Source organism: Suricata suricatta, chromosome 15, assembly GCF_006229205.1.
Source record: "Suricata suricatta isolate VVHF042 chromosome 15, meerkat_22Aug2017_6uvM2_HiC, whole genome shotgun sequence".
Taxonomy (NCBI): Eukaryota; Metazoa; Chordata; class Mammalia; order Carnivora; family Herpestidae; genus Suricata; species Suricata suricatta.
In genome coordinates this window covers 31,455,463-31,472,332 of record NC_043714.1, presented here as the reverse complement: position 1 = coordinate 31,472,332, position 16,870 = coordinate 31,455,463, and the positions used below count along the sequence as shown (strand labels likewise).

General features: G+C 39.6%; 1 protein-coding gene across 1 annotated transcript; it reads right to left on the bottom strand.

Annotated features, from left to right (window-relative positions):
* Positions 1-511: 511 nt before the first annotated feature.
* CA3 (carbonic anhydrase 3) lies at positions 512-10,972 on the bottom strand. Its single transcript, XM_029923479.1, has 7 exons — positions 10,686-10,972; positions 9,709-9,906; positions 7,428-7,546; positions 5,367-5,459; positions 4,037-4,099; positions 2,838-2,993; positions 512-1,460 (listed from the first exon to the last, which is right to left on the bottom strand). Exons 1-7 carry the CDS (start codon positions 10,717-10,719, stop codon positions 1,341-1,343), a joined length of 783 nt encoding a protein of 260 aa, XP_029779339.1. The 5' UTR covers positions 10,720-10,972; the 3' UTR covers positions 512-1,340.
* Positions 10,973-16,870: the final 5,898 nt, after the last annotated feature.

Genomic DNA, 16,870 nt, shown 5'->3' with positions numbered 1-16,870 from the left:
CAACTTCGGCTCAGGTCATGATCTCATGGTTCGTGCGTTTGAGCCCCGTGTTGGGCTCTGTGCTGACAGCTCGGAGCCTGAAGCCTGCTTCGGATTCTGTGTCTCCTTCGCTCTCTCTGCCCCTCCCTTGCTTGCATTCCACTTCGCTCTCAAAAATAAACATTAAAAAAAGATAAGGACATAAATCTCCTGTCTGACTTGATTCCAGCATCTAAGTACTAACCATAGTACTGATAATGGAGTCCAGAATCCTAAACCAACTCTGAGGCTTCTGGAAACCACTCCACATTCTCAAGTATATGGCCACACACCCTTCTTCTTGTCTGCAGTTTTCTCCAAAGGCCCTCGTGATTCTTAGTCACTCTGTAAGGAATGTTACATGCAACTAAAATCAGAACCTGAGTCTGCTATCATCATCCTTCTGTTATCAAAACAGACTTACAAAGTTTGCCATTCTTAGTTTTACTCTATTTCTGTCATTTATGACCCCTTTCTTTATCAAAAGACACAATTTTTTTTCATTCACATCTTTATTAGTTTTGATGATCAGTACAACTGCTTTTACAGCAATGCAGTCATTCACTCCTTCATGTTCTAGGAATTCTTGTTCCACCCTCAAATTAGAAAGATATCAGAGGCAATTTTTATTTTAATAAGCATGCAAAGAAAAAGTAGTAAAATTAAAGATAAATGGCCCTCCTTCAGGTAAAGGAAAGTATTAGGATAAAGTCAACCGCCTTTATGAAGAAGAAGTTCAAATACTGGACCACACTCTTTAAAACCCCCAGTTGAACGTGGTTTTCTTTCATTGATAATCAAAACCAGATAATCTTTCCAGTAGCTAAAACTGTAATAAATGATGGGGCTCTTGTTGGTTTTATTTAAGCGTTAAAAGGCATCATTTAGTTTTAATTTCTGGCTTATGTTTAATTGCCATGTGATCTTCATAACATCTACTCCTATGAATAGATCTACTCCTTCCTTCTTTTAGATGGACAACGCACAACATGAAATCGCAAAACTGAGGTTCTGTGAAATTTGAGATGACAGAAAAATAGTGCCAAATACCCATTTTTCTAGATTTTTACTCCTCACCTGTTTCTTCTTTGAAACCTTACTAGAAAAGCTACTTTCACAGGAAAGATGACTATTACAAAGGCCAAATGCTTTCACATTACATCTTGTCAATAGGAACTGGTGTCTTGGTTGTTACACTCTTGTATTCATTGCTCCGTGTGGAAAACTGAAATACACTTGGAGTCAGGAGCACCAAAGGGAGACAAGGACCCAAGCTCTCCAGTGGCAGGCTTCTTTTCCTGAAGAGGGCACGCCCGGCCGCCTCATTTGAAGGAGGCTCTCACCACCCTGCCCTTGATAGGCTGCGGAGGGCGCCAGTTCCCCACCAGGGGCACCGGGGGCTCGTTCTCAGCGCTGGAGAAGAGGCTCCTCAGTTTTGCCATCTGCAAGGGGCGAGGGGAGACTGTCAGCACGGCATTCTGGCCAAGTGAACACTTTCTGCATGTGACAGTCAGAATGTGCGGCTTGTTTCAAACAAGACAAGCAAACCACGAAACTTCTTGGTCCAAAGTTATTTGGTTACCAGTTCCTGAGTAATATAAACCCTTTCTTTATTTGTAAAAATACTTCTCTTCATTTTATATAGATCACCATGCCCTCTGATCAACATGTTTTCCTCCCAAATTCTGAGACAATTATTTTAATTTGAGAGGTCCGTATGACACATATACTTTATGTAGGAGGGGATGCAATATCAGCACAAATAATAAGGGGACTGGCCTTCCTTGTAGAAGGTTATGAAGTCTATTTTTTAAAAACAGAAAAAGATTAGTCACACTATATTTAAAATTATTTTTTGTGAGGGAGAAGAATTTAGGAAATTATCATTGTATACTCTATTTCTACACAAAAATGTTGTTAGCTTTCTCCTTAAGAAAATTTCATTCCTCTTTCGAAATATGTACATGAGTAAACCTATTAGTAAATCTAATCTTTTGATTAAGAAATGATCATAGATACTTGAGTCTGTAAATGGCAGAAATCTGAAACTGTGTTAAGTAAGGGAGACACACTGGTAAACTGACTTTGCCATTAGACATTCGTAATCTAGAGTGTGAGTTTCTGTGTTGTTCCTTTGCTTTAACCTGTCCTTCTCCAAATCCCTGGTTACATATTTTTGTCCTAAACGATCTTTCCTTGAAAGTCTCTCTGATAAACGCTGCAAGGACATTCGTCAGATGAACACTAAGAAGCAAGGCCTGCGAAAAAGGGTCAAGAGGTACTGGAAGCAGGCAGACCAGAGTGTACCCTCAGCTACTGCACTTGGCTGTGTGATCCGGGCAAACTATTTAGCCTCTCTGAGCCTCAACTTACTTGTCTGTAGAACTGGAAAAGTCCCAATCACTTCACAAGGACGTTAAATCCTTTCCATTAGTGTCCTTTTCCCCAAGCCTGTATTTACAGTCTCCTAACCAGTGCTCAGTATTTGAGGGGGCTCCAATTAACAAAGGCTAACTCATATCAATAATCTAAACCCTAAAGAGTTTCTAGAGCATAAATCCAGTCATGGTTCAGTATTACAACCACCTGTAAGTGATCGGCATTTATCCTGGTACTTTTGGAAGCCAAGCTTTAGAAAGCCGGACAAGATGACTGTAATTACTCAGGGCAAACTACGAAGTCTCTGGTCATAGAGCGGTTTTGTAAGCATCCATTTAGAACTGTACATCTTCCATTTAGCATCTCTATCTTATACAGCCACTGTATGTGGCTTTGTGAGTCCGTGTGTCCTCGAGGCTCCGCCCGTGGCTGCCGCTTACCTGGTCAGAGCTCACGGTCATTGGTTCCTTCAGCAGCAGCCACACGATGCACTCCTCACAGGGCGGTGTGGTGAAGGAGCCATGGTAGGTCCAGTAGTCCCGGCAGGCGGGGAACAGGCAGGACGGGTCGAAATGGGTGAAGGGCGCCTCCTTGCCCTGGGAGAGAGGAGACCGCAGGCACGGTGAGCAGGTGCACCCACTCCGCCCACCCCCAGGGGTTCACCATTTTGTGAGAACAGATTTCAAATGCAATAGACAAAGTTCATGCCTTTCAGAAATAAAGGTCAGAGCGAGGAAGCTGGTTTATGTTATGACTTTGGCACAGTCATTGTGACATTTTATTCCTTATTAACTGTCAGTAGAACTATAATCCTATCACTTCTCAAGAAAACGAAGAAAACTCATATCTAACGGCAGTAGAAGTATTTCATATAAGTTAATGTTTAGGTTCACAATGCTAAAAAAGAAACAATCTCGCTTGAATATTTTCTGCAGGGATAAAACTTAAAAGCATTTTATTAGAATGATTCCAAAGGCAATTAAAATGAATATGTTAATTAAAAGAGTCCACTGTTAAGATATCCTTAAGATAAGAAATATATAGATGTTGCCCAAGAGAGAAACACCAACACCAGGACCCAAATATTTAGTGTATCTCCAAGTATGTGCATTTGTGTGTGTGTGTGTGTGTGTTGAGAGAAGGGATTGACCATTCAACTTCTCTTACATTTACATTAGAAAATATCATATGATATACTATGAAAATTAAATAGGCTGATACATGTAAAATAACTCTAAAAATTATAAACCATACAAATACAATAGCATTTGCTTGTATTCATATATTTAGCATATTCATCAAACTTAGTAGCAGATTATAAGTGAAACAAATACACTTTAAAATGTAAAAATGGGGGCATCTGAGTGGCTCAGTCTGGGTGAGGGCTGGGGGACTTCAGCTCAAGTCTGATCTCAGTATTCATGAGTTTGAGCCCCGCGTTGGGCTCTGTGCTGACAGCTCAGAGCCTGGAGCCTGCTTCAAATTCTGTGTCTCCCTCTCCCTCAGACTCTCTGTGTCTCATACTCTGGGTCTCTCTCAAAAATAAGTAAACATGAAAAAAATTTTTTAAGAAAATATAAAAATAAACAATTCACATACCCTGCTTTATGTCCTAGGAGGGAAAATTATTTATTTTTACCTTTGTCTTAACTTTGTCCAATGCATCAAGGAAGATCTGGAATTCGCCTTTCTCACGTCCTATCTGTAAGAAAATAAGAAACCGATAATTATATTTTTCCCTTTTCCATAATTTATGATTGTCTTGAATACTGAGTTTGAGCTATCTATCTGCAGCTAGCGTTTTAAATCTGCCAGAATATCATGTACTAAGCAAAAATATATGTTTCTTTCTCCCTCAAGATTTTTGGGTATATATTTTTTGACCTAAACTTAGACAACAGGCCTCTGAAGTACAAAACCACAAAATCACATGTTGATGTCCTTGATCTTCTCTGCAGTCATTCTCCCTTTTTTTTTTAATAGAATTAAAGCTAGAATGAACTTGACCTATGTAAAACTAAACTTATTGTCTCAATTCAGACCTACTCCACTTCCTGTTATGTTGCATTCAATCACTGAAAATGACCCAATGAGTTCAGGACATAAAACAAATTAGGTCATTCTAAAAGAAAGAAGCTAGATTTTCACCTCCAGCTTAAAATCTAGATTATGTTACTACTAAATTCATGTGTTAATGACACTAAGTCCACTTTAAACCAAAGCTGGCCCAACAACACACACATTCCATGTGCTATCTTAGCCTAGGATCATGTGAGTGGTGGCCTCCCTAAGCCGAGGGGATGTCCAGCCAGGGACTTGGCATCACAGTGGTTCCCAACATTGGCTTTTCTGGTTTCCAGTGCGATTGAAATAGAGTAACGGGAAAGGAAAATGAACGATACTGTTCTGGCCCCTCCCCACCACCACAATAAGCTCCTTCCAAGCCTCTGTCTCCATTACACACACACACACACACACACACACACACACACACACACACATATTCTTGAAAGAATTTAGAAGTGTTAGAGTTACTAAAGAATGGCAAAAGGAACACTTTTAAGAGAGAGCTAACTAATTTGAGCTAATCTTAGCAGAAATATCTTGATTAGTTGAATGAATTATGAAATTCATTCCTCCCACTCTTTTAAATAAAAGAAAGACGTGGAACTCATGCTACCTTAACCATTGATAAGGACCCAAATTTTGTTTTAATTTTTTAATGTTTTATTTATTTTTGATACAGAAGAGACAGAGCATGAGAGGGAGAGGGTCAGAGAGAGGGAGACACAGAATCTGAAGCAGGCTCCAGGCTCTGAGCTAGCTGTCAGCACAGAGCCCAACGTGGGGCTCGAACCCACGAACGTGAGATCTGACCTGAACCGAAGTCGGAGGCTTAACTGACTGAGCCACCCAGGCGCCCCAGGACCCAAATTTTGAAAGAAAAAGGTGACCAATTTCTACCTTACCTTCAGAAAAATGCCAACCACGGCTATTCCATCAGGTTGCTTGAGAGCTTCTCCAAAAGTGTTATACTTTGGATTCCAGTGAACCAAATGAAGCTGCAACCACACAATAGAGGTTAGGAGGTAAATTTCTAGAGTAAGGAAATATGTATAAAATTATTCACAATAAACCCAACTGTACACTCTGAAATGGTTGAACACTCTTATAGAAGTTGATAGAATTCTAAATATTGACATGCAATATTTTGGTGAAATTCTTAATGGTTCAAAGAAGAAGTGTATAAAATTGTTACAAGTGGATCTAGAACTTTGTAATAAGCTACGAGTGAAAGTTGAACTTTTTTCTTAAACTAATTCAAAATATTTATTTTAGTTTTGTATTTTTATTTGCATTATTTATTTTATTTTTTCTAACCAAATCAAACAGTGAAATACACAGCTATAAACATTCTAAAGTCTAACATTCTAACGTTAGAATTAATTGGGAAGTAGCAGGGGACAAAAAATAGGAAAATTCTTGGGTATTTTCATATCTAGCTCTTTTTAGCAGCCAGTGCTCAACAACCATATCTTAATCCGGAACACAGGCACTAGTTAAATTAGTCAAATTTCCCATATTGAGTTACATGGAATAGAAGGAGAATACAATAGTTCACAGCAGTTAAAGATATTATATTCAAGATCAAAGCATTGAGATACACCCATGTAGAAAGGCCAAACTGCACGCCTTGCCCCAGGCTATAAGAAATTTACTAAACTCTCAAGGGCGCCTGGGTGGCTCAGTCAGTTAAGCCTCCGACTTCGGCTTAGGTCAGATCTCACCGTCGTGGGTTAGAGCCCCGAGTCAGGTTCTGTGCTGACAGCTAGCTCAGAGCCTGGAGCCTGCTTCAGATTCTGTGTCTCCCTCTCTCTCTCTGCCCCTCCCCTTCTCAGGCTGTCTCTCTCTGTATCAAGAATAAATAAAACAAAAAAAAAAAAGAAAAGAAATTTACTAAACTCTCCCCATTTTCTGAGGGGAGGTGTCTAGAAGGCAACCTTAATTATTTATCCTGTCTTGGCTTTCTAGATGGGCTGTAGAACACTGTAACAATCATAGTGGAGAGTATTTTGGGTCTCCTAGAGTTTAGCTTAGCCAGCAATTAAGTACTAATGAGGCGCCTAAGTGTCCACGAGAGCCCCTCCAAAGCTCCTGCCTCAACTCCTGTGTTGACAAGAACCTACCGCTGGAAAAGAGTGTGGCATTAAACATGGAATGATCCTCACCTCCAGGATATGTGTCACCCCTTACAGGCTTAGCTTTATAAAAGCAAAATGCAGGAGGTTTGTCTTATTTCCTTGTCATTTAATGCCTTGACTGAGCTACATATCAGGCTTTTCTTTAATGGGTTAACCAAGACCTAGTATTTGTTCATATTAAATTGTATGTGTGTCATATCTATCTATTCATCTATCTATGTGTGTGTATAAATATACACATATATACCCATATGTACACATCACATATATGCACCCCCTTCATTAAGGGACTAGAACGTTAGCATTAGCCAGAATTAATGCCATTTTTAGAACACTACATTCTTATAAAAGAGGCAACGTAAGGCCCTGGACAAGATGATAACTCTGAAGCCAACCTACATAAGCAGAGCGCCGCGTTTAGCACTCATCAGCAATGTAACTTTGTTATGTAGCTTTTCTTTGCCTCAGTTTCCTCATCTGTAACCTATCCCACAGAGTTGCTGAGGGGATCAAATAAGTAAATACCTGCAAGCACTTAATAAATTATTATCTTTTCTCTTCCATTCAGGACCTTAGCCTTTTTTTTTTTTAACTGCTATCCAATTTCTTAATATAACCTTGAAAATTTTCACACATGACACTAAGTCATCCTCTCTTAACCATCTAACCTAGAATGTGTGGCAGCTTCAGCTTATGCTAAAACTACTACGGCTCTTTTTCACAACTACAGGCTTGAAGGAAGAGTAGTGGATACTATTGTGTTGTTAGTTTTCACTTGGCGGCTTTCAGTTTGCGAGACCCAGAGTGGATTATGGCAGCGCCTCCTACCTCCGCTGCGTACTTGACTCCGTCCACAGTGTGCTCCGAGCCATGGTCATCTGAGGAGCCCCAGTGAAGATGAAACTGACGAAGCCGGTAGGGTCCAGTGAGAGGCCCACCCCTCAGCACTGTGATTCAGAGAAGCAAGGTCAACAGTGAACTCATGCTTCTTTCACAGACTCCTACTTTAAGCAAGTGCTCTTACAGCCAAAGTTAGCTGGGCAAAAGTCAGTCTTCTGGGGAGATGGTGCTGTTCTCAGCACCCTGGTCTGTTTCTCGCAAAATGAAGTCTTGCGATACATCAAAATGAATGATTTCTCTTTTCTTATTTTGTCTGCTTGTTTTATTATGTTTAAAACATCCATTAAACATTTATGACAGGAAAATTAAAACAAAAGATGGGTAATAAGGATGTCGACAGTCAACAAGGGAGTTGGGATGGGGACAAACATGACAGTTGAGAGGCAGGCAGATGTAGGTTCAAATCCTAGCTAATTGTGTGATCTCAGGCAAGTTGCTGAACTTTTCTGAAACTGTTTTTGCATCTCTATGAAGGTGATAATAATATCAACCTTTCAGAGCTGCCGTGAGGATTAAATGAGATTAAGGACTTTAAAGTGCTCATTCCAGTGCCCAGTACACCAATCACCGAGCAAATGTGAATTCCTTCTTCATGTCTTGCCTCCAACTCCACTTTTCTTTAAGACTACAAGCAAGAGCTTTCATCCATACTTAGACTGTGTTTATTCAAATGAGGTAAAATGGAAAATTCAGAAATTTCCCAGGAATTAATCAATGGTGGACAGCTAAACTAGATAGTTCTGGGTACCATTAATTTTTGAGTTTGTTGTCAAACTACTTCAACCCATCAGTCACTTTGATCTCATTTCATTCACCTAGAGAGTGATTTAGAGGTTCAAATATTTTCTGCGAGACATTGGAAACCATGCAAAAACCCTAAAATCAAGATTAAGCAACATAATAAGCTACATCAAAATAGAATTCAGAGAGTAGCTATTCTAGAAAAAATTGACCAACTATTGGTGTTGAAATGGCCCACTGAAAGTCACATAATATAAATCTAAAACAACAGAACTACACTTGTATAAGCTTGGTCATGTAGAAAGTGGTTTGATTCATGGCATTTTTTTCTGTCCAAGCACTACAACAGTTATTTTCTGGGCATATGAATCCAATTATTAGGATAACTCATATGGAATTGTCAGTATTTCACCATTTTTGCTTGCAAAAAATGGTATTTTCATGTGGTTCAACATAATAGATACTGTTTAATTTTGTTGTTCCCCTTTCAGAATGGAACTTTAAATGGAGAAGGAAGAAAAACACAATAGCAACATGAAATTATTGTTTAAGAAAATATAATTTTCTATGATATTCCTTATTTGGAGCTTTCTGGTAAGTAGAAATTGTGACACTACTGCTCTTTCCTATCACATAGTTAAGAATACTCATTTATGTACATCAATGAGGATAATTTTAACTTTCTAAAAAATGTGGTTATAAGAAAATGTATTATTGTGCAACAATCATCAAAATATTGAAAAGAGATTATTTCTTACCTCATTTAGAGTTGAAATAAAGCATTTCTAATTAGCCTTCTTTTATTTCCCTGATTTGCTTAATAGTGTAGTGAGATAGTTTTTTAACCAGGCAACTTTTTGTTTTCACACAGTCCAAATCACTACTCACAAAATTGTCAGATACTTCAAAAACACTCGCCAAAAGGATTAATCATATGAACCCCACTGAACCATTGAAGGCAGTGTTCCCGACTCACATAATGACCTTATTCTCTCCCCTGGATTGGCCCCCACTCACACACCAGCAGAAGAAAGTGCTATGTTTCTTGCTACGTTCCTTGCTGTGTAGAATGGCCTCTCTGCCACATTTGGGATGAGCACCTTGCTCTCTAGACTGTGGTCAAAAACTGCAAGAACCCTCAGGTGTAGGCATCAGAGCCTAAAGGACACTCATTTGGTCTTGCTATCACCTCCCTATCAAGCTGCATTTCAAGAATGCAGTGCCAGTTTTCAGCATGGGCATGGGGCCATTTTGCAGCAGCAAAGTTGGCCAGCGTTAGAGAGCGAGACCTTCCTAGTCAAGGCATAGATATAATTTTTGATAACTAGAGAAAAATAGAATGTCATTTCCATTTTCATAGATGAAGTGACTCCTTGTCCCACAAACTCTATTACTGTGTCATAAATCTCATTTTGCCAATATGGATGTTGAAACTGTCTATGTGTCTCTACCTAAGTGCCATACTTACTCGACCTATCATAAGTATCATCAAACACAACCCTGCAGGTCTTCCCATTGTTCAGGATGGTCTTGCAAGAGCCCGGATCGTAAGATGCTGACCATGGCAGCAGAGAAGGGTCGTGCCTGATGTCTTTAGTATGCAGTTCGATGGGTGACTGGTTGTCTCCCTTGGCAATCGGATAAAGTTCATGCCAGTGGTCAGGACCTAGGAAGTCAAGTTGAGGGCATGGATTTATTTGGTGGCACATTCTAAGCCTTCTTTCTGATTGACTAAACCAGCAAAATACACAGATGCTAGTCAATGGTTATGAAAAGGCCTTGGATTTCAGTTTGGGCAAGACCAGGCTTAGCATTTAAGACCTTTTCATGGTTTTGTTAATAGTGTACCCAGGAACTATTTAACGCAGAGGAGTCCCTCTGCTTGCTCAAGAATATAGCCTCAAAGGCTTATTTTTGAGATGCACTTCATGACGTCTTACCAATGCCATCTTCTATCATATAGCTGGAATAAAATAACACTGACCACATGTGGTTTTCAAAGCACACCCATATTTCTTTTACCATGGGTTAGGCAGAAGCCAGCAGGCAGTGCAAGGATCTTAAACCAACACCAGGCTCAGAGAGGTTAAGTGCTTGCCCAGTATCATGGAGTAAGGGACAATCAGAACTGGATCTCGCGTGGTCTGACTTCTCAGTCAGAGGTAGTGTGATCTTGGGCAAGTTACGGAGCCTCTCTCTGCACTTCAGTTTCCTCCAACGGAAGTAATAACGGCTCCATACCAGGGAGAACTAAATGAGATAAAGGTAAAAGGGTCAGCAGCTCTTGGCACTTGGTAAGTGCTCAGTAAATGTTAGTTTCCATCAACTCCTCCTCCCGTATTTTCCCACGCACTCCCTAGATTTGCCCGCTTTCTGTGCAATGCCAGGGGCTCCTCTGGCACTATCCCGGAACAGGAAGGGGGGCAGGTGGCTGCTTGGACTCACCGTTGTGGCTGGCGTAGCCCCACTCCTTCGCCATGGTAGTCGTTGAGGGTACCGGACCGCGGCTGACTTCTCTCCCCGGCGTCGTGCAGAGTCCCCGCGAGCCCGCGCCTTTTATATAGTTCCCCCCCACACTGCATGGCCTTATTAGGTCAGCGAGGGTGGGGCGGGGGGCTAAACTGAATTGGGGTGGTATTTGGGAGGCGCGGTGGGGGAAGCCAATGAATTCCAAGAGCTAGACAGCTGTTGGGCTCAGAGGGGAGATGGGCGGAAGGCCCCCCCTCCCCCTCTGGCTGAAACCGCGGCTCCGGGCTCTGCTAACGCTCCCTCCTCCCAAAGCTGCAGGGCTTTCTAACGAGTGTTGCCGCTGTGCAAAAATGCGGGCAACTTTTGCTTCGTCCTTCCTGCCTCCCTCCTGCAGGCTTTTTGTTGGTTTTTGCGGGAGATGGGGTATCATAACTGTGAGTAGCCACCAAATAAAATGTGCACCCGGGCAGCGCTCGCAGCCTCACTCGAAGTGGCTTTTAGCCCAGGCTGGTTGTCTGGCTGAGGTCTCTGGACGCTTCTGGGAGTTTATTTCGTTCCAGCGATCCGGTTACGGTGGCTGGAAAGAACACGTTTGTTTGCCTGACCCGTGCTTGACTCCCTTGCAGGCAACTTGTAAAATGTTAAGAGCAGAGGATGGAAAGAAAGAGACTGGGAGGGAAGGTTCTGTAACTCCGCTATCCTTAAAGATATTTGCAACATCCTGTCTTGGTACCGCCCCAAGCAGCATTTCCCAACCTAGTGAGTCCCGTAGGTCTGCAGGACGGATCTCCGAGAGCCCCGGGAATTCGGGAGAGTTTTGCATCCTAGGTTCACGCAGAGCAGGAGCCTGGGACTGCTTTACCCCTACTTCGTGAGCTGTACCTCTGCTCACGAAAAGTCGAGAATATTCCGGAGTGTTGGAACGCCACAAGCATAAAGTGAGTCATATTGTTTAAAACGTAGAAACTCCTTCTCTAAGAAATAACGAAAGATTAGAAGAAATGGAAGAGGAGAGGCTTCCAGAATTGCTTTGTATTTTTCTCTCTCTCTCCCAAGCTGTTTTATAATATGGTGACCCATGCAAAAGGAGAATGGAATTGGCATATCCAATGTGCACATGTCAGAGATATATTTTTAAATGTCTGGTTATGGTTTACATTTAAGAAGTCAGTGTAGTAGGTATTTGTAAGTCTAAGAGTATATTGTCAAATTTCTTCTTTATTCTAGGTTGGTAATCATTTTACTTATAAAAAAGACACCAAAGAGACATCAGCCTAATTTCAGTGCAATACGCAAGGTTGCAATATACATTTCCTTAGTTACTTTGACTTTTATGGATGCTAGTATTTTGCATTTGGGGATTACTAACCTTGAAAAGGAAATCTCTCATCATGGTAAACATAGCTCATCTCCAAGGCATGTGGAATGACTGACCACACTCATAACCTGGACGCCAGGGGAGTCACTCCCCAGCGTATTTTTGTGACCAGGGATCATTTGACCCACACAATAGCAGGGTGGAATCAAGAACTGAGATGGTTCGGAAAATCTAAGAGAACAGCAAAGCAAATGCCCGTAGACTCTGAACTCAGATATGTCAGTGTTAGATCAGAAAGACTGCAGATTTGGGTTGTCTGGGGTCAATTTTCTGCTTTACTGGTGAGAGTGTGTGCTACAGTTTGTAGTTAATGGAGGTGTATTATATTTCTTATTGTGTGCATAGTTATTTGTATCAGTAAACTTTGATCTTGCTTCAATTCATTAAATCATAATCCCTCTTTTTCTGGTATGTATCGTTAAAGGTTGGTAACTACATTTCATGTTATTTGATACAGTGGTAATACAGATAAAGTGGATTTTTTTAATGGAAGTGTAGTTGACATACAATATAATATTAGTTTCAGGTGTATAACATCGTGATTGGATATTTATATACATTATGAAATGATCACTCCAGTAAGTCTAGTTACCAACTGTCCCCACACAAAGTTACTACAATATTAGTGCCTATATTTCCTATGCTGTGCTTTACATCCCTGTGATTTATTTATTTTAAAACTGGAATCGCATACCCCTTAATCCCCTCAGCCTATTTCAGCCATCCATTCCCCTCTCCCTCCGCACCAGCAATTACTGGTTTGTTCTCTGTATTTATGAGTCTGTTTGTTTGGTTTTCTTTGTTCATTTGTTTTATTTTCTATTTCTGTTTGGTTTTATTTGTTCATTTTTGGTTTTTAATTCCTCCATAAGTAAAATCATATGTTATTGGTCTTTCTTTGTCTGACTTACTTCATTCAGTGTAATACCCTCCACGTCTATCATGCAGTCACAAATGGCAAGATTCATTCTCTTTCATGGCTGTGTACTATTCCATCGTGTAAACATCCCACATTTCCTTTATCCATTCATCTATCGACGGACTCTTAGATTGTTTCCATGTCTTGGCTACTGTAAATAATGCTTCAGTAATCAGTAAACATAGAGGTGTATATCTTTTCAAACTAGTGCTTTCATTTTCTTCTGGTAAATACCCAGAAGTAGAATTGCTGGATCATAAAGTTTTTGAGGAACCCTCATACTGTTTTCCATAGTGTCTGCACCAATTCACATTCCCACCATCAGCGCACAAGGGCTCCCTTTTCTCCACATCCTCCCCAGCTCTTTTATTTCTTCTTTTTGATACTAGCCATTCTGACTGATGTAGAGCAATAGCTCATTTTTATTGACGTTTCCCTGAGGATTAGTGATGTTGAACATCTTTTCATGCATCTATTGGCCATTTGTACATCTTCTTTGGATAAATATCTACTCAGTTCCAGATAAAATTATTTAATAAAATCTTTATGCCAAGCAAGGTCAACAAATCCAGGAATTCATCATATTGTTATTGTTTGTATATAAAAGAAATTTTAAAAATGGGTTGTCCTTAATTAAAATAAATAAAAGACTCTGCACAATGAATAAATAACAAATTAAAGACTGTACACAATGACATATAAATTCAAATATATACTAGGTAGAATTTGCAAAATGAAGTATTTAACAGTTTAGATATGTGGTCTCAGAAAGTGATGGTTGGTGTTTTCACTGTATTTTCTAATAAGAAAGTTAATAAAAATTGGAATTTTGAAACAGTCAATATCAAATCATGTCAAAATAATGTATGTTTTAGAAACCACAAATTAATCATTCTTATCTTAATTGACTTATACTTGCTTGTAAATTTCAAAATTCCTGTCAACCATGCAAAGAAATCATTTTAAAAAATTGTTGTTTTTTTAAATTTTTTTTTGAGAGGAGGGAGAGACAGAGCACAAGTGGGGGAGGGGCAGAAAAAGAGGGAGACACAGAATCCCAAGCAGGCTCCAGGCTTCGAGCTGTCAGCACAGAGCCCAACGTGGGGCTTGAACTCACCAACCAAACTCACCAACCGCAATATCATGACCTGAGTCAAAGTCAGACACTTACCAGCTGAGCCACCCAGGCACCCTAAGTGCTAAGAGATCATTTTAAATTGGGTCAAAGACTGTAAGGTTTCTGGAGATGGCTTTAAAAGGAAAACTGTTAGGTATACACAGAGATTAAAAAAGTGCCAGGAAAGCAGCTAGCAATGATTAACTACAAATTATCTCCTAGCATAGCGACAGCATGCTGTGAGGGTTGATCATGTTTATAGATTTAGCCTGTTTTCCTTTAAATACAAATTTTTCTTTTAAAATGCAGCAATAGCATCTTTAAATAGAGGAAAATTCATTAAACTTTATGATATCTCTCTTAGGATAAGTTAAGATTGTCAAATCTCATTTTCAATAACTTAATTTTGCTTGCAAAATTAACAAGTGGATGGGGCACCTGGGTGGCTCAGTCAATTAAGCGTCCAACTTTCAGCTCAGGTCATGATCTCATGGTTCATGAATTTGAGCCCCGCATCAGGCTCTGTGCTGACAGTTCAGAGCCTGGAGCCTGCTTCAGATTCTGTGTCTCCCTCTCTCTCTCTGCCCCACCCTCTCCCCCACATATGTGAGCGTGCGCAAAAATAAATAAACATTAATTTTTTTAAATTTAACAAGTGGGATTGTGATTTGTTTTGCCATTTCATAGCACTTAGGTGGCTTTTTGCCTGAATTTATTTGGTCTCAGGTACCTCATCTGTGACACAGAGAATAATGCCTGCCTTACACGAGTCTGGGGAGGCTTAAATTAGATAAAACAGTAAAGTACTTATTACAGTGTAGGCCAATGTATCTGGCACTCAGAAGAGTTAGTACCCTTCTCTGGCCTTGTTCTTTTTATCTGGTTTCTCTTTGGGCAGGCACCTGCTCTAAATAACCCTTGTTCCTTGGTCACGAATAGTGCTTTCAGTGCATGCTGCAGCGCACAGGTGCTAACCTGCCGACATCACTAGGATGAACTTGCAGAAGATAAAGTTGATTCCCACGGCATTCACCTTCTCCCAGGACTACTTTGAGCTTCTCAGTCTAATGGCCACCCTTCCCAGGGAAGAAGTCAAAGTAAACCTTCTTAACCATGTGTAACCAGTTATTTGCAAAACGTATTAATCTAATACAACAAAATTAATTGACATTCTAAATACTGTGATAAGAACTAAATATAATTCCTACAAGGCTTAACACTTCTCCAGTATATTATTTAAGAAACAAGTTTTTAAAAATGAAATTTAGACTCCTCTAAATGATATTCAGGGGACTTCAGAAGTCTACCCTCTCAACTTTTTGGTTCTAGCCTAGCTTTTCTTTCCAAATTCATTCACCCTCCAATTCAAGGCTTTGCCACTGTTAGGTTGATATAGATTTGGTTTTTGTATTATTTTTATTTTTGGGGGGTAGTGGATTTCAGGGTACTGTTTAATATTGCTTAGTTAGCCACTTCTGGTTTTAAAACATTGCTCTCCTATGCCGATCAGATAATCTTTCAGAATAATAATGGCCCTGAACACTTTACTTGGTTATTAGCAACAAACAAAGTAATAGATGTACAAGCACTTGAAACCAACATTTTGCATTTACCATTATTCTCACTTTACAAATTTAATTGAATAAATGTTTAAAAGCTGTGGGGTTTGCATGCAGGAAGAAACTCAAGGCATTATTTAAAAAAATGTAAGGCACAAACTTGATAAAACTAAAATCATGGCATCTTAAAGACATTAGAGATTACTTTTCACCACGTTTCCTAATAATAGAGCCAAAAAAATCTGCAAAATTGTTTGAACTTTAATATCATTAAGTATTTATTTTTCCAAAATTAAGTAATCAAGACTAATAGGAATTTTTGTATTAACAGCATATACCACACAGTTATTTTATTATATTTATTACAAATAAATAACAAATTTTAAATAACCTACTCTTAAAATATTTTATGTTGACATAATTGCACAATTTTAAGGTTTTTTTCAGCCATAATTGCTGTATAATTGGCAAAATTGTAAGCTACTTAAGGTGTCTATCATGATGATTTCATATACACATACATTGTGACACAGGATTCCTCCCATCTAATTAATCACCACATCTATCACCTCACCTATTTTTCTTTTGTCTGTGCGAGAACATTTAAGTCTACTTTCCTGGCAAATTTCAATTCTACAATCTACTTTTATCACTTATCGTACCATGTTATATATTAGATCCTCAGACATCAGTCATCTTACAGTTTAAAGTTTGTATCCTTTTGGCACAAAAACAGACACATGGACCAATGGAATAGACTAGAGAACCCAGAACTGGGCCCACAAGTGTACTACCAATTAATTTTTGATGAAGCAGGAAAGAGTATCCGATGGAAAAAAGACTGCCTCTTTAGCAGGTGGTCCTGGGAAAAGTGGACAGCAACATGCAGAAGAATGAAACTAGACCACTTTCTTACACCATACACAAAAATAAACTTAAAATGGCTGAAGGACCTGAATGTGAGACAGGAAACCATCAAAACCCTCAAGGAGAAAGTAGGAAACAGCCTCCTTGACCTAAACCGCAGCAATTTCCTATTTGACACATCCCCAAAGGCAAGGGAAATGAAAGCAAAAATTAACTCTTGGGACCTCATCAAGATAAAGAACTTCTGCACTGCGAAGGAAATAATCAAGAAAACTAATAGGCAACCGACAGAATGGGAAAAGATAGTTGCAAATGACATAT

Bases quoted from the DNA above. Each gene is read 5' to 3' on its own strand.
- CA3 (XM_029923479.1), bottom strand. From the start codon at position 10,719: ATGGCGAAGGAGTGGGGCTACGCCAGCCACAACG. The intron at 7,547-9,708 runs GTAAGTATGGCA...TCTGAATCACAG, and splicing joins TGATACTTATGATAGGTCGA to TGCTGAGGGGTGGGCCTCTC. The intron at 5,460-7,427 runs GTAGGAGGCGCT...GTGTGGTTGCAG, and splicing joins GAGTCAAGTACGCAGCGGAG to CTTCATTTGGTTCACTGGAA.